This window comes from Spea bombifrons, chromosome 4 (assembly GCF_027358695.1).
Source record: "Spea bombifrons isolate aSpeBom1 chromosome 4, aSpeBom1.2.pri, whole genome shotgun sequence".
In the NCBI taxonomy this organism is placed as follows: Eukaryota; Metazoa; Chordata; class Amphibia; order Anura; family Pelobatidae; genus Spea; species Spea bombifrons.
This window is the reverse complement of record NC_071090.1, coordinates 5,077,893-5,095,718: the sequence shown is the minus strand read 5'-3', so window position 1 is coordinate 5,095,718 and position 17,826 is coordinate 5,077,893. Positions and strand designations below refer to the sequence as shown.

General features: G+C 42.3%; 1 protein-coding gene across 3 annotated transcripts; it reads right to left on the bottom strand.

Moving 5' to 3' along the window:
- Positions 1-1,497: 1,497 nt before the first annotated feature.
- Positions 1,498-16,454, bottom strand: LOC128491960 (sodium- and chloride-dependent GABA transporter 2-like). Of its 3 annotated transcripts, XM_053464360.1 has the most exons (15): positions 16,277-16,454; positions 14,515-14,733; positions 11,392-11,526; positions 10,538-10,678; positions 8,420-8,501; positions 7,776-7,908; positions 7,054-7,188; positions 5,151-5,254; positions 4,502-4,626; positions 4,270-4,382; positions 3,990-4,127; positions 3,634-3,736; positions 3,002-3,102; positions 2,685-2,855; positions 1,498-2,175 (listed from the first exon to the last, which is right to left on the bottom strand). In XM_053464360.1, exons 2-15 carry the CDS (start codon positions 14,726-14,728, stop codon positions 2,074-2,076), a joined length of 1,797 nt encoding a protein of 598 aa, XP_053320335.1. In that variant the 5' UTR covers positions 14,729-14,733; positions 16,277-16,454; the 3' UTR covers positions 1,498-2,073. The 3 variants fall into 3 exon arrangements, with proteins under 3 accessions (XP_053320335.1, XP_053320337.1, XP_053320336.1); XM_053464361.1 differs by lacking the exon at positions 1,498-2,175 and having other exon boundaries at positions 2,691-2,855; positions 2,991-3,102; XM_053464362.1 differs by lacking the exons at positions 11,392-11,526; positions 14,515-14,733; positions 16,277-16,454 and adding an exon at positions 8,829-8,868 and having other exon boundaries at positions 10,538-10,614.
- Between the last annotated feature and the right edge of the window lie 1,372 nt (positions 16,455-17,826).

Here is a 17,826-nt window from a genome sequence, read left to right as displayed (position 1 = left end):
TCCATTACTCCATTGAGCAAGAACTCATTTAGGAAGAATAATCATACAGATCCTGAGATCAGGAAGTAAAGATGGCTGCTCCCTTGGTATACACATAATGAAAGTTTTAATCCATATTTATTGATTATTAGAATCTGCAAACACAATCGCTTGGGTTTATTTTTTGCGTAAAATGCATGTTTTGGTTAAAGTGGCAGATCTATTTTAATTGTATCTGTTTTTATTCTCTCTAGGCAACATTCTTGTTTTCCTTTGATCAAATACATACCCCTGAAGTACAATAACAGCTATGTTTACCCCCCTGGGGTTATGCCATCGGCTGGCTTATGGCTGTTGCATCCATGATATGTGCGCCATTGTTTGCCATCTATATTACCTTTTGGACCAAAGGCCCCTTTTATGCAGGTAACGATTGCAGAAATGGTGGTGAAGTGAGGACGTGATGGTTTAAAATCACTTACCGTAAGGTATTGTAAGGATGTTATATTGTAAATAAGGACTTTAATGAGGGTCTTAAAGTCAAGGTCAAAAGGATAAGTCTCACTGGTCCATCACTCCCATGCTTTATTTACAGTCTCTTAAATTTACCCTTCTTTCAGTTGGGACCGCCAAATGTCTTAAAATTCTCGTATCATAATTGCCTCTGAGTGCCGAAACACAATAAAGGAATCCAAAAAAGGTTGGGATATGTATAACCCTATCCTAAAGAAGTGATTCAAAAAGGGCAGATAAGATGGGTTCCTTTATGCCAGCACCATGTTTGCTTTCCCTAGGTTCACCGACAAATATTGCCAATTGAACAACTTCAAGGAGCAGGTTAAAGGAGGTCTACCTGCTCTGACACATTAGATCAATAGGGATCACGGCCTAGTGCTCTGATCCTCACACTTGCTTTATCTCTTCAGAGATTACGCAAACTTGTGACACCAGCAGAAGACCTTCCACAACCCAAACTGAGTCAAACGCCCATCTCGGACGCCTGCTCCGGAGGTGAAATAAATCTTCAGAGAAGGTGGGATCTATAGAAGACACTCACTTCTGATGCCTGAAGACCATAAAGAGACATCACTGCGCTAACAACTTGAATGCAAGGAAGCAATGGACGCTCTTCTGGTGGCTGAATGGTAAAACCAACCAATAGGTCCATTCTTCATTATTCCCAAAAGCCTTCCATAAGTCTTGTTCATGAAACAGCATTTGGGGAGCAGATCAACCATCTCCTCAACTCTACCGAGAAACATGGGACATTGTTGTGCTGGCCCAAGAGAAAATGGAGTCTTTAGATAAAGGTGATACCTTTTGTTGGGCTAACATAGAAAACTACGTAAAGTAACAAAGTTTTCTGGACCTCAGAGGTCTTTGCTGACGTCTTTTTTCCAGAAATATCCAGGGGATTATAAAAATCATGAATTTTGTATTTTGATCAAATAATAAATGAGTTATTTTTTACGGAATAAGAATTTGAGTCTTCATTTCAAATAAAGTAAGGTAACAAAATGTCATTATATTATCTTTTTAATGAGAACGTCACATAGTGTCCCCTATCTTTGGCACTCTACAGGGTACATGATTATGCCTATTGGGTTTTATGCTCTCAGGAAAACCCTTCCGTGCTTTTTGAAATATTTGTATTTACTAATGCCCGGGAAAATACTGTTTCTTTTTTCTATTTCTATCTTATTTATATATTTACAGAATTGTTTATATACACCGTTTTTCATACATAAATGTAGACCTCTCCCCGTTCATTAGCTGGCAGAATAAATTTGGGGTTTCAGTAATATAAGTGTGTACCCAGTGGGCTGTATGAACGGGGGGCAAGACTAGCAGCTGCCACAACTAAAGGTTAAAATTTAAATATTCTATGTAAACTGCACCATTCTGAAAAAAATGTATAGATCTACAGTACTGTAATTCCTTTTCTATAATATAAAAATATAACACAGTCGCGTTTCTTCTGATCCACCAGTGATTAATGTCTATCGGTTAGCGCCTTTGGTCTACGGGCTCATGACGTACATATACAGCGTTGCTTTTCTCCAGTAACTGAAGGTACATCTCCTGCAAACCAGTCTAACATAAGGATTCCTCTAGTGGCGTTCCTATAGGAGCGTGAAGAGGCATGGTGGTCTTCTGCGGAAGGTCCGGGTCTGGGCAGATCAACTGACGGAATCTCTGCGGGCGGAAGAAGGACATGGTCAGGGTTATGAAAGGTGAAGACATTCAGACAATAAGAAGAATCATTTTTGGAATCATCAGTTAGGGAGGGACGGGCTCCTTTCTTCTACCAGAACCTCTAGATGTTATTTAGAATATGATCACAAGAGGGACAACTAACATAAGATGCATAATTATATATATATATATATATATATATTATTTATTTTGTGTTATTATTATTTATTATTATTATTTTTTATTATTTTTCTTAATTTATTTTATTTTATTTTTTTCATAATTTTTTTTTCAGGTGCTTTTGTCATCATATTTTCTAGCATTAAATGGGCTTCTTTATATAAACCTATATATCCTATGGCTATAGATCTTAAAATATGCCGGAGTCAATCTGACCGAAAATAGTAGTAGTAATTTAAAATTCCCATGTGTTGGTAAACTTTACTGGAGTTAATGCCGTGGGGAAAATACAGCCTTAGACGCTTTATTAAGGCTTGCGATGTCATTACCTCCGCCAGAGATCCTTTGATGGTAGACAGTTTGTAACAGACCCACAGAGGGGTGCAGATCATCGAGGAGAGCGCTAGAAGCCATCCTATCGCATCTCCCCACCAGGGATACGTATAGCGTTTATTATACTGGAGAGGGGTGTACTTCACCAGAGAGAACAGAAAGGTCGCCTGGATGAGAAGGACAAGAGAAGTCATTGACTCAATCGGTGCGTTTCGTGCAAGCCCGTCCCAAGCGTATCTAGCCGACCCCATTAAATTGTTCCTCTAACCCTCATTATTTCCACCCGCTCCGTAAATCAGTACCTCCTTCTCACCATGCACACAGCCGGAGTTATAAAAAGCCAACAGTACTTGATGATAGGGAGAGGTCTATAACCAATCATGTGCTCGATGTTATCATAAAAATTATTAGCACCTGGAGAGAGAAAGAGGTGTCATAGAGCAGATAAACGGGCAAATATCACATTCACATGCTGGAGCTGTGGCGGACATCACCGGATTTTCACAAATGGCACAGCGTATCTTTTCACAAATAAATTACTTTTGATTCCATTCCATAAAAATGTATCAGCATGCTGTGGACGTGCTGACTCCCCGAGCAGCGAGAGTGGAACCTCTTTGAAATCTCCATCCCTAATGAATTCCACCGGGAACCCAACCTAGAACTAGGACTTGCGGAAATGTTAACTCCAGTGGGGAACTCCATGGTGTGCGGTAACCGGGAAACCGCGAGAAGAAGGGACTAAAAGGTCCTTTAGAGACATTAGTGAACAGCCTGGGGTAAAAGTCTCATTTTGGGTCTGTTCTCGGGCCAGCTTGAGCCTCACCGAATACGCCGAGCTCTGGTGAGGTTGGCAGAAGAACATAAGTCTAGTGTTGTTGGCCATGTTTTTCTTGGGAAGACAACATTTGTAGTTTGGATCTGTACTACCATCATACCACTCACCGTACACCCAACCAATGCAAATGGTCTCAAAGATGGCCACAAAAAGAAGGCAGATCCCGCTGGCCGCATAATAATCAAATAGCTGGAAAACGTACATCCCACCCTGAAAGAAGAAAGACGATGAAAACAGGATTTAGAGATGAAATATTTAGACAAACTCTAATCCTAATTAATGTTTTTCAGAATCACATGCATCAGCTGATGTGCAGTGTGTTGTCTACGGGGTAACAATATTAGTTGGTCCAGCTTTGGACATGTACTAAATTGGGATTTGTATGTTTTGCACCAGAATCTACATTAAAATCCCCATCCATGCCCTCATTAGGTCTTCACCGTGTACCCCATGTACCTCGTACCTCCGTCAGCATGACCAGTCCGATAAGGAAAGAGAAAATGCTGACCCCGAGGATGAGAAGTTCTCTGCGATTCTTCTTGCGGAAGGTCCTGGGGTACATGTCAACCAGAGATGTGACGAGGCTCTCAACACAGACAAACTGATCGTAGGGAAGGAACACACGTTCAATAAAAGGTGCATCGCTCAATGGCCGTAACAAAGAGTATTCTGCGGGTATTGTGACGTGAAGCGGGCATCATTCAGGTAGACGGACAGATAATAGATAATTATATTTCACGTACCTGGCTGTCAAGGCCCAGTAGAATGACCATGATGAAAAAGAAACAAGCCCAGAGAGGAGAGAATGGCATCATGGAGACAGCTCGGGGGTAGGCAATGAACGCCAAGCCTGGACCTGCAGACAGACCAGCGTTGGTATTGGCCATCGACACTGGCCTTTAGAACTTGACCCCACCGATATCCTGCCCATTATGGGTCTTTAAAAGAGACGGACCTCTGGAGAGGAAAACTTACCAGACTCTGCCACTTCGGATATGGGGACTCCTTGCTCCTTGGCCATGAAACCCAGGATGGAGAAGATGGCAAACCCAGCCACGAAACTTGTGCCACTGTTAAGGAAGCAGAGGGCGACGCAGTCTCTGCCGGAATAGGAAAAAAATTCAAGAAGATGAAAATATTTAAAGATTGGAATACAACAGAGAATGTCCTGAGGGGTGATACTAATGCAAAACTCAAGATTCAAGCTGGGTGATTTAGACTGAGCCATTCCATTGTTCCCCACAGGCAGTATGATAAGGAGTCAGGGGGTGTTTAGTAGATCGGGGCTCAGATAACAGAGCGAGAACCTCATACAAATGGCTGATATGCAGCTGACTGAAAACATTATATTATGGGGCAAAAACTAGAATTGTTTTGAAAAAGGAAAAATATTTTAAAATATATTTGCCTGCATTAACAAAATTGTTGTGATTTCCCCTTTAAATATCATCATAGATTATTTTAATTGAAAATGATCATCATATAAATGATTACTAGAATGCTTACAAATGATTGAAGGACAATACTTTTCTTAATTGATCAATTTTAAAATCTAATTCTAAAGTTTTTGCATTAAATAATAAAGGCAAAAATAAATTTTAACGGGTACGTTTGCTACGTTTACCGATAGCAATTATTGTTGTATTTGTTGTAACTTCCCAGCGCGGTCAGGCACCCCAGGCAAATGGCGTACGAGAAGAAGATCTGAGTCCCGGCGTCCATCCACACCTGCCGAAGGAGAGACCGATGAGTGGCAGACATGTGACAGATGGCTACGAGGGCCTGACTCGCCCCATTTTACATACACAGAGGGACCCGCTGCGTTTCGCAGTAGGGGCAATGTCTAGATGTAGCCTCCAATGAAACACGGTAGGATAGATGAGATATTTAGTAGATCTACCCCTGGGAATTGGCAAAAAAAGGAAAATAACGATGTAACAAACCCTGCCGAGTTTGCAAAAATAATCAACCCCTGCGGTTTGTGGGCAGCCTGCGTCCTGATGGAACGTTCCACTCGATACAAAGTTTTCTTGGCTCCAGATGAGCCCGGCCGTGTGTAAATTTTGTTGTGTGACACCTCGGTGTGACTCCTCTAGGCCGCACCGCTGGGCTCAATGGGAAGGAGACATTTATGCCCTCTGCTCTGCTTACAAAACACGCTCACTAATTTCCTACATTCCACCAAAAACTCTTAGATTGGACTGTACATACCACATGACAATTTGTACAAGGGGTAAGGAGGGCCCTGCTCGAAGGAGCTTGCAATCTACAATATCAGTTTGTTGCAGGACGTTGCATGGTATTGGTGGGCTTTTCGGATGAGTGGAGTGGAAGGGAAGAGGTTAACGTTCCCAGGCCCGCTTAGAGGATCAGAGATCTGGGATCACCCGATTACAGGTCACAGACTGTTCCCTTCCCACAGTCAAATCCCCTCGGATCTGTCTAATCTCAGAGCTCCGGCAGTCTCTGGAAGGTTAGAGGCATTCGTGGGGAATTTCGAATCGAGGTAACAAATGTATAGATCAAGAGAAACATATTTCACGTAACTATTGGCTGCAGTCTCTGCATGGCATGGTTTATTATATACAGCGTTGGGTGCTAGGGCGGCATGTGCGGGGGGGGTTGCGGCCAAAGCGGGGGTCAGATCACAGCGTTGGGCAATCAAGCCCCCCCAGTATCCCGCTGCTCAATGGGACGTTTACAGAGGAGCTCTGTGATCCCCTCTAATTGGCCCATGGCCCATGTACACTATAGAGGCCGACTCAGCCCCCTCTATTCTGGCAGTACAGAGTCGGACGAGGGGGGGCTGTGCAGCGTTGATTATATATACACATACTGTATATACGAGTGGCCGAACCTATGTATGGTGCAAGGTCTGTTCATACAAACCTGTTGATGCTGAGTGCTGGGATGCAACGTCATATCCCGTCACTCAGCACTGAAACAAACCTCTGTGAGAATAGACCTTGTGCGCCTACAGCTGGAGTTATAAAAGGTAAGAGGTGGGGAGAGAGGGGAGCGATAGTAAGAAAATGGAGAGATAAAGACAAGTATATAGGAGACAGATAATGAGGAGAGAGAAAGGGAAGAGATAAAGAGAAGGAGGAGATAATGAGAAAGAGGAGACATGGGTAGAAAGGGGAGAGATGGTGGCAGAAGCACACGGGTTCCATTTATGTGTTTGTGTATGTATGTGCGAGAGTATTTATGTGTAAATGTATGTGTGTGCGTGCGTGCGTGTGAGTATGTGTGCGTATGCATGAAAGTGAGTGTGAGTGTGTTATGTGTTTTTATTGGAAGGTGGAAAGAACACTGCGCTACACCAAGGGAAGGCACCAACAGGCAGTGTTGGCACTTTGAGGTTTGGTTTCATGCTTGGTATTGGGCACTCGGGCCCAAAACCAGACAAACTAGTGAGAATTGCAGACTACGCCAATGAATCTCAGCCGCAGGGCATTCTGGTACTCCCAGCAATCAGAGCCGAGCATATCACAGTATTCCTTGTAACGTACATTCCGAGGTCTCACCTGGGGGTCCTGGAGCCTGGTGAGGTCGGGGTACAGGTAGAACTGAATGCCCTGCAGAGCCCCCGGGAGAGACACCCCCCGGATGAGGAGAACAATCAACATCAGGTAGGGAAATGTGGCTGTGAAATATACAACCTGCGGGGACAAAGAGAGCCTTTGTGATGGCAAATGATACATTCTTGCATCTGAAAAAGAGACCTCTGAGGTCTTGAAAGTTTATGTAACTATGGCGCTAAAGAGGTGAACAAATGGCCAAGATCTGCCTTTTACATCCCCAATGGGTGAATGATACCCAAACTAATAAATGTAGGACTTATATTAGTGTTTAGACCCAAAATATGTTCTATTGATTTTATCGACGAAGCCCGTGAAGTCCTCAGATTCTTTTGAAAGTCAAGCCATAGCATGGCCGTTATTTTTAATATGGGGTAGGTGGCAACCAAAGTACCCCACTTCTCCAACCAAGGACCCCATTATATATATTTTCCCTACTTTGTAAGAATTTCTTGTTAATCTCCATTACCGTTGGGTATGAAACAGGCTTTAAGGTACCCGATGGACCCATCAGAACTATCCTAAAGGGTTAAAATCCAACACATACAGGGCAATGCCCTAGACTGTCCATCTGGCCCATTGGCGCGTATCCACCCGGCGGCCACTGGCCTTAAAGTGCCAGGGCCGCTTAGTCATCGCCCGTCGGGCCCTTGCGAGACAGTACTCACCTTCCCGGTGGACTTGACTCCCTTCCAGATGCAGAAGTAGCAGATGATCCAGGCCAGCAGCAAACAGAGTGCCAGCTCCCACTGCAGGCTGCCCATGTGATCGATGCCGTCCGATATATTAAGGACTCGTCTCCTGGAGGAAGAAGAACGGAATCAGTGAGATAAAAAGAGGAAGACTATAGAGAGAGAGGGGAACGAGGACGTATCGAGACCGTAAACCCAACATTTAAAATGCCCAAAGCCGGGCACATTTGTTCTGGGGGTGTGGTTACAGGAATGGAAGGGGCGGGGCTTATTGTGACTTTTTATTTGAATTAGTGACTTATTGGAAAAAGGGGATTTGGGTTCTAAAGAGGGACTGGCCAAACCGAACAGGGACACTCTGGAGGTACGTGACTTCTAAAAGGGAAGTTTAGTAAGAATGAAATAAATTAGAACAAACTGAGAAGAAGAAGAAATTGCGTTGGTAAAGCAAAAAAAAAAGTACCTAGCTAGGGGCACACAGAAAAGGGGGCTATTGTATACGAGGGTTTTTTTGCCCCCCAGAGGGGTTAGTGGGAAGCCTATGAATACACATGAAGGCACCAGAGAGACGGCATGGGTGACCATGGCACCTGGACTGGCGCTGTCACCGGCACACTTACTCCCAAAACTCGATGACGCTGGAGGTGCCGTTTAGCGTCACGTTCTTGGTGGAGTTCATTGTTTGAAAATCCACGCAGTTTTCTGGGGATGGAGAAAAAAAAGGGGGTATCAGGTGAACATCGCGAGACGGGCAATAAACCTTAAACATTCTACAGCAATCGGCATATTAACAACAGAGCACAGATAACGGGGAGGAATAATCATGCTGAACAGGGCATTAAGATCTAGACCCAAAGCTATACACACAAGGTGGGTTTACAATATATTTATATTGCACATTTTGGTCGATAAATACAATTATTATTATTATTTGTACTGAGTTGTAAAATGGCGGATATATTAAAAGGGATTGGACACTCCTAGTCTCCTCCCTGTCCAGGTATATTTCACAAGCAGGTTCATACACACCTGTCCAGATGGAGCAGAAGTATGCATCTTTAATGTGCACCTGTCATGAAAATATAAAAAAGAAGTCTCATTAGAGTTTTAAATTGTATCTCTAGACTGTGCTATAGAGACTGCTAGTCATCATATAGCGTGTGATACACATTTTATCATGTATACTTATTATATATCATTAGTATTACGTATCTTTATTATATATCAAGATTATGCATCCTTATTATATATCATTATTATTACGGATCTCTATTATATATCATTATTACGTACCTTTATTATATATCATTATTATTACGTATCTCTATTATATATCATTATTACGTACCTTTATTATATATCATTATTATTACGTATCTTTATTATATATCAATATTATGCATCCTTATTATATATCATTATTATTACATATCTCTATTATATATCATTATTACGTACCTTTATTAAAAATCATTATTAGAATCCTTATTATATATCATTATTACGTATCCTTATTATATATCATTGTTAGTATCCTTATTATATATCATTATTATGGATCCTTATTATATATCATTATTACGTATCCTTATTACATATCATTATTACATATTCTTATTATATATCATTATTACATATTCTTATTATATATTATTATTACGTAGCCTTATTATATATATCATTATTACGTATCCTTATTATATATCAGTATTACGCATCCTTAATATATATCATTATTACGTATCCTCATTAGATTTCAATATTATGCATCCTTATTATATATCATTATTAAGTATCCTTATAAGATATCTTTATTATATATCCAGATTATATGTCATTATTACGTAGCCTGATTATATATCATTATTACGCATCCATACTGTATATCCTAATTATGTATCCTTGTTATATATAATTATTACATATCCTTATGATATATTATTACATATCATTATTACATATCATTAATACGTGTCCTTATTCTATATCATTATTACATATCCTGATTATATACCATTATTACATATCTTTATGATATATCATTATTACGTATCTTGATTAAATATCATTATTACATATCATTATTATGTATTGTTATTATGTATCAATATAATGTATCATTACGTATCATTATTATGCATGAATATTATGTATTATTATTATGTATCATTACTATTTATCATTATTATGTATTATTGTTCTGTATCCCCCTCACTTGTTTTGATACACTTGGTCCTGTAAAATCATGTACCAGCCTTTTCATTTAAATTTCCGTTTAATGAGACTTTTTTATCCTCATGACAGATACGCTTTAAAGGGAACTCATAGCGATACATTTGTGTGTTTAAATATATGGTAGCCATTAGGTAACCAGTGATGCAGTAATAGGACAGAATGGGACAGGAGCACCAATCCCTTGTCCCCTGAAGATGGGGACAGCTGGTAACCCTATCCCTGCCTTTCCCAGCGTGTGATAATTATTGCATACATTTAAGCACAACTCGATATTTTTAAAGCCCAACCCCAGAATATGGCAGACTGCAATACCTTTTAATGTTTGTTGTTGGGCATCTGGCTAGGGGCCAGGCATAGCTTTAGCCCTGAGGTGTCTGAAAGACAATGATGAACCAAGATTCCACACCGAGTTTGGCCATCCAAGCCCAGGAAACTTTTGGGCTAGAAATGGTTTTTACCTGGCTAGTCTAAAGTCCAAAACCCTAGAGGGATCCAGGAGTTACCTGTGTTCCAGAAGTGGTTGCAGGACGCCCAGGGCAGATCAGAGGTGAACGAATTAAAGAGGTAGAAAAAAGCCCAGGCCAAGACTACAATGTAGTAGAAATTGAGCAGGATGACGATGACCTGGGACGAGTATCCAATACCTGGAACGGAGAGGAGGATGAATGCGTGAGACTTTTAGGGAGAAAAAATAAGGAGAAGAGAGAAGGAGTGAGACCATCAGATGATGATTTCAGAATGCACACTAGACAGCCGCTCAGTGATTACCGCGAGACAGTAGCAACCATGGTGGAGTGTTGGCCAGTCTCAAAAGAGAGGGAACTAAAAGATTATGCACAACGGCAGGTTCCTGAACCCCATTACCCATAACATAGAAACCTATACTTTGAGGGCAAAACCAAGTAATTCATGTAGTAATTGTTCCTGATGTAACAAGTCAGATGTTAATCAGTCCTTATTCCCCTCTTAGTTTCAGGAACCATAAGCCTGACCCGTGCAAGTCTACATTCCTTAACTGTACTATCATCTACCACTTCTTCTGGAAGGTTGTCCCACCACCCTCTCGTTAAAGATCCCTGACAACCCCCCCTGTAATTTGATTCCACTCCTGCCCCTCTCATGTCTTAAATGCCCCTCCTTGCCCATGACTCACTCGTTACGCCTTTAAGTGGTCTTTATGTTTAAGATAATTGAAGATAATGGCAATATACATTAGTCCTTTAGGGTCATTTTCACCTATAGTATAAATAGAGACGTCGAACTCGAAACTTACATGAATTCAAAAAGTTCATTTTACAGAAAAAGGAATAGTAGGAAAGGGTCACAAAATGTAACTTTTTTTGTGGTGAAAGCATACCTTCAAACAGGGGGCAGATTTTCCTCCAGGCTGTGACCCCCCCCTGGCTGGTGTACTGACCCAGAGCCGTCTCCAGAAAGAAGACGGGGATCCCGCAGGTGAAGAGGAAGATGAGATAGGGAATGAAGAAGGCTCCTGCAAGAAGAGAGAACTACGAGCGTGAAGGGGAGTAATAAACATAGGTGGGCAATAACTCTCAGCCATATTCTAAAAATAATGGAAAATGCCATTGACACTTTCTCCCCCAAAAACATGCTTTTTCCACCCAGTCAATGATGTCGTGGAGCAGATATTTGAACTATGGTGGGCATCAGTGTTTATAGGGGGGGTTATCCAAAAATACTCTTTTACCCAGTTCTAATAGTCAATGGGGGGGGGCATCCGTCTAGAGGTTCATCGACTAAATCACAAATTTTACTTATCTAAATTTTTACATTTATTGGTTTTATATATAGAAGGGGCAGACGTGCTGGAAATCACAGCCGTGGTCATTAACTAATCTGCTAGGTACCAATGGTTAACGACTACGTGTAATCATTAACCCTTACATCGTCAGCTCCCAATCATAAAACCCTACGCCCACAAATATTTGAAGCGTGTAAAAGAAGTGTGTATTGTGCCTTATCACGGGTTCCGCAGACGTGAGATAAGAATCCCAGGACAACCTGAGATGGTCGCAGCAGGTGAGAACGACGTGGTCAATACTTTCGAATAATTCCGCTGTCCCAGGGACATATATGACCAAGTGTCCTGAGGTGTGGCTGACAAGGTCCACATCAGGCAATGTATAGGATTCTACGTATGTGGAAGTAGGGTAACAACAAGCACCAACTGTTAAAGTAGAGTTTCTTGGTACGGTTTCACTGGTGGGATGTCCTCATAATCCTTTCTGTTCTAACATGGAATCCAATTCATTCTCGTGCACTACGTTCTGTAGCATACCAACCAAAGGGTCTGGTTTTCACGGGACAGTCCGTGAAAGTGTTTATTTCACAGGGGAATCCTTATTACATTAAACTTGCCCTCCCTTTGGGTAATGGTGGAGTTATGAATGGAGAATGTGTAGCTATGAATGAGCGCGGCTTAATATAGCCGTGCTGTTCCATTCATTCAAAGCAACACGTCAAGGCTTACATGTCTGCCCTACACCCCATGCCACACCACCTTCACAAATGAAGCCATTTAGTTAAGGGGAGGAATAAGCCGCTCTCTGCTACAGATCCTTAAACTTTCCCAAAAGAGGAGACGCTTCTGTAACCCTTGCCGGAAAGATATGGTTTCGAAGGGAATGAGTGCTAACCTGGCAGCCTAGCGCCTTCTAGTGCATAGCTGTCTAATGGGGCAGATGCAAACGTCTAGGGTCTGTCTAAGATACCCCACGTTCCTATTAAATGACATCATTGATTTGGTTGCATCTGCTATGTTCCTCAAAGTCGATTGTGGCAGCCAAGGTCAGGACTGGTCCTTGGCCAAACTGTGACCTTAGGTAACTCACATACCAGAAATGCGAGATTAGCCCCCCGACCTCAGAAAATAAATGGGGGACCGCTGAGCGAGTGTGTAACGTCATTGATTCCATTCTGTGCCCCGGAGAAACAGATACTTGTAGGAAGCTGACGCATAGAAACCCCCTACCTCTGGATACTAACTCAGTAATGTGATTTATACATCGTAGTAATAATAATCATGCAGCCCGGATTCCAAACTCTACGGAACGGAACAGGGCGAAGCTAATCACAAAATCCGCTCATGGAGATCTTTCAAAGGGGCCATTATTACTAATAACATCACAAACACCAGAAATGTCTCTACAATAAAGCTCCCCTTCTCTAATGCGGAATTCCCTGACCCTTAAAGAAACAACAAAGACATAAAAAAGTCGTTTTCATGATCAAATTTAGGGGGGAAAACAAACATCCATAGACCCCCCCCTCTTTTCCCAATTGGGGACTTATTTTAATGCAAGGATAACAATGCACCTCGTTAGTAAATACAGCAAGTCTAATATCAGCAGGGAGTTCTAATTAACCAAAGGAATAAGCTGCAGAAATGCCAGAGCGGATTATAACTACAGACCATGCGTTTACGCTCTTCACTCTTAATTTCCTAACTCCCATCAGAGCCGCTTTTCTAACGTGAAAGGTACCTAGAACGCTGGATCGGTGTATCACGGCGTAATTATATCACGCGTCAGCCTGTCCCGGGGGCAGCACTCCCCATACCTACCTGCACAACCTAATGAGAGCCAACATGAGACGTTGTATACTCTTGTTCTGCTCAGAAACATGGACAGCGGTGTGTACAAAGACGTACGGAGGCTATATGTGCCCCATAGCATAAATGGATCGACTGGGGAGATCAGAGATTTCCATTGGAACCATCTCTATTGACCAGTGGTGCACCCAAATGGGCGATCTCCCCTGAACCTGCCTCCCTAGGCTTTGTTGGCTTGGGTCATTTGTGTCACTGGTCCCATGTTTACTAAGTTCTGGTGCATGCTCAGCAAGATGGGAATCTCTAGCTGGGGTACAGAGGGGTACATTGTTGTCCTTCAAGCCTTACAGGTTGTCATTAGAAGCAACCAAAGTTCTCAACCCCATGTGACCCTAACAATGAGCACTTCTCCGTACCCGTTCCACCATCTAGAACTCTAGTAGATTGCAAACTCCAGGAGAACTAAAAAGGAACCCTTCTAACGCTGCACCTCCAAGAATAAGTGGACCTTTATCGCTTTCAAAAGGATGTAGTTCCTATCTTTGTTATACTTTATATGTAGGTACCTGTGTGGAGTCTTTAGTCAAAGTTGAAGGACGAAGCATGATGGTTCTTGTGTAGACCTCATCAGAAGCATATATTATATTGATGTTGTTTCTAAAGGGTCTCACCATGTGTCAGATGGACCAAGATCAGAGCCCACAAAGTGACTGTAAATGACTTATTTCCCACAAGGTGGACATTTAGGACAGAGCCAGGGCTTTTATGCTGCCTACACCTCTTTCTTGGACCCCAACAGGCAAATACGAACCTGCAAATGGGAAGCGGCTGGGGTAGCTGCCAATGTCAACCAGACCATTCCAGCTGTATGTTGGGTCACCTGCTCGTGTACCTCTTTCTCGCACTCACCTCCTCCATTCTTGTAACAAAGATATGGAAACCTCCAAACATTCCCCAGCCCGATGATTTCTCCAGCCACGGACAATACAAATTCCATCTTGTTGTTCCACTGTCCCCTTTCAACCATGTCTGAAGCTGCCTCGTCCTGAGCCTCCTTCTTCATTAGAGGCCGGGCTGGCATCGAATCTCCATTCCATATGGCTCCTGGAACTTTATTATCCATCGTGCCTGGAGAAAAAACCATAAAACAACAGTGATAGGTAGACGAGCACTTTTTACAAAGTTTAGACGAAGGTGACCAAGTGTCCCTGTTTTCGGAGGACTTCTCATTAAGACCTCGGCTCCGGTTCTAAAACCCCACCCGTACCGTTGGTTTTATTGAATAACGTACAATATACAGCGATCTGGAATCTGAGAGAATTGGTAAATGTGCTTCTGGACCTTCTGGACAGTTTTTCTTAATATGTGAATTTAGGACCCCCTCATTACCACTATTATCTAGTCTTACTCTTCACCGACTGGCTTTGTATATGGTTAGAAGCAGGGGTAGCCAACATGACTCCCAAGATGCTTATTAAGTTACAAGCATTCTTTTGCTGGGGAGGCGGCATGGGGCATTTAACTGACCCTTTAAATAGCTTTAAACGACCTTGGCATGGTGTCCGCTGTCCATTGATTGGTTAGCAATGGAAAATGTTGGGTTTTCATGTCATGTCATGTATCAAACAGTGGGTAACACGGGTCATGAGACGGGGAGACTTGCTTTATATCTACAATGTACATACATGTCATTGCACCAGCCATTAGCCAGATCTTCTTTTAAGCAAAATCATAATCTAAGATCTTACTCAGATGGTGGTAGATAAGTGGAGCAGCCTCCCAGCAGAAGTGGTAGAGGGTAATACAGTGAGGGAATTTAAACATGCATGGGATCGGCATACGGCTCCTGAATCTAAGACGAGACCAATGACTGATTAAGGTTTGAGTCTTGAGTCTACAGCAGGAGACTAGACGGGTTGAAATGGGTCAATAAAGACAATACGCTCAATGCATGCCATTTCTGGCCAATAGGAATTCACTAAAAGCATAATGCATAGTGACCCCATAGTAAGAACATTAAAGAGGATCAGTAGGAGGGTACCTATGGAGGAGCCGTGGGACGGCGTACCGTCTCTCTATAGGCTGCTGCCTATTCTTGGGAATTTTCTTGGGAAATGAGACACTAAATGGTTCTACAAACAACTCTACTGCTTGGGCTTGCGCTGTTTATGTCACTTGTCGAATAGCTGCTTCTCCATAAAAAATAACATCAAATCCCAAATCTAGGAATTTTCTAAATTAACCCTCTAATAGCCACAAAGATATTATTGTAGCCGCTGAAGAATGGTGGCAACCTAACGGTTTTTCATAACGGAAGGAAATACATTGGGGCAATCAGGTCACCTGTTTTAAAGCAGGGATTTTAGCTGTGATACAGCAGCGAGAAGAACGGACTTTCCTGGAATCAGAGAAGACTATGAAGGGGGCAGCTCCCTGAGATTCTGCCCATTCATTTTGAGGTTGGGGTATAAACCCTGAGACTCAGGAGGAAACCCAAAGTGTTCCCAGGTGCGTCACACAGTTTGCCACTAGAAAAATCAACACTATTGTGCTGCCCACATCAACAAGTTACTAGGAAGTCAGACAAATGACATTTTGCTAAGTCTCATTCATTCATAAGGTTCATTCATTCAAATTCATGGAATACCCCCTGCCCTCTGTATAGAAATACCTTATCTATGCCAGGAGCAGGCAGGGGAACGGCCAATCCCAGGAGTCCTCGGAACACGAAGTATCCAGTGAATGAAGCAAGAATACAATTCTAGAAAAGAAAATCAGGAAGTAGACATCATGCAAACACGGAATGAGCCAAACGGTAGACACAGAGCAGCAAGCGTGCCTGCCCGTCCACACCGTCTCCTCAAATACTACTGTAGGACTCATCAGGCAGGGGTTATTTAAGGGGGGAGAGGTAATTCTAGACTCACTCCGCCTTCACATTCCAGGTCCACAGTGAAGGCGAGAGGGCAGAGGGGTTACAGGGCAGCTGGGAGAATCAGACTCTGTCCTACAGTTACAGATACATCCAAATGTACATGGGGGGGGCAAAAAGGGGTATTTATACACACACACAGGCATACACACACACACACGCATGCACATACACATACACACACACATACACATGCATACACACACACATACATACACATACACACACACATACACGCACACATACACATGCATACACACACACACATACATACACACACATACACACAATAATAGGCAATTATGTTTCAGGAGTAAAATTATGAGGGGGAGAAGGAGGATTTTGTCTGTAGATGCCTGTGACAGTAATTACACGCCTCACATATTGTGTATTTAGCAGCATTATTACCATAAAACCATAAATTGTTTATTTTAATTACGAGGGACCTCTTGCCCCCAGAGCTCATTGGCGCCACCCATGGGTCCCTCCTCAGTTCCAGAATCAACGCCCCAACGATTGGCTGGATTGTTTTATGAAGCTCAGCATGGCGGCTAAACCTGAGAACTTCCTTTTCCGGGGGAGTGGCTTTATGAAGGGGCAGGGCTAGCTGTCGCTAGAGGCAGGGTTATAGGGTGGGGCTAATTGTGCATAGAAGGAGGACTAGGCCCAGGTAGTCTTAAGTGGGCAGGGTGTAGATGGAAGTGGGCGGGGCAAAAGGCCACCCCCTTGCATAGAGAGAGGAAAGTGACCCAGAGACTCGGGAAAGCAGGGCTTCACCCGGAGACTCCGAGTCAACCACAGAGAGTTCCCAGGTATGGTGAAGGCCCTTGGAATATTTCTCAATATTAACTTAAGAATTAACGTGATAAAAAGGCATCAAAGGGCCATTACTGCTGTAATTTATAAGATTTCTGCCAAAAAAGGGTATAAAAAAAATAATGTAGACAAAAAAATAATCATTAAGATTACGGTCACTTTTTTTCAGTTGTTTTGAGTATGTTGAGCTGAATCTCTTCTAAGTCTCTTTATCCATAAAATCCGGGAATTCCCAGTAATGAAAATTACCAATAAAAAGAAAATCCCATATCGAGTGATTATATGTATTGTATATTTTAGGGAAGATTTTGTTTATTTAAAGTGTTTACAATTTCCAAACAAGAAACAGAAAACAAAATACATTGGAATCCATGAGTTCATTGTTCCTCCAGCAGATAAATAGTTAATCTTTTTCCTATATGTTCATGGCCCCAGTATCTAAACTCCAAGGCCAAACGCACTTAAACCAACAT

Coding starts and splice junctions, on each gene's coding strand:
- LOC128491960 (XM_053464360.1), bottom strand. CDS start 14,728: ATGGATAATAAAGTTCCAGGAGCCATATGGAATGGAGATTCGATGCCA. Junction 5,255..7,053: donor CCAGGCTCCAGGACCCCCAG/GTGAGACCTCGG, acceptor CTCCTTCGGCAG/GTGTGGATGGACGCCGGGAC. Junction 3,737..3,989: donor GACTGGTCATGCTGACGGAG/GTACGAGGTACA, acceptor TTCTTCTTTCAG/GGTGGGATGTACGTTTTCCA.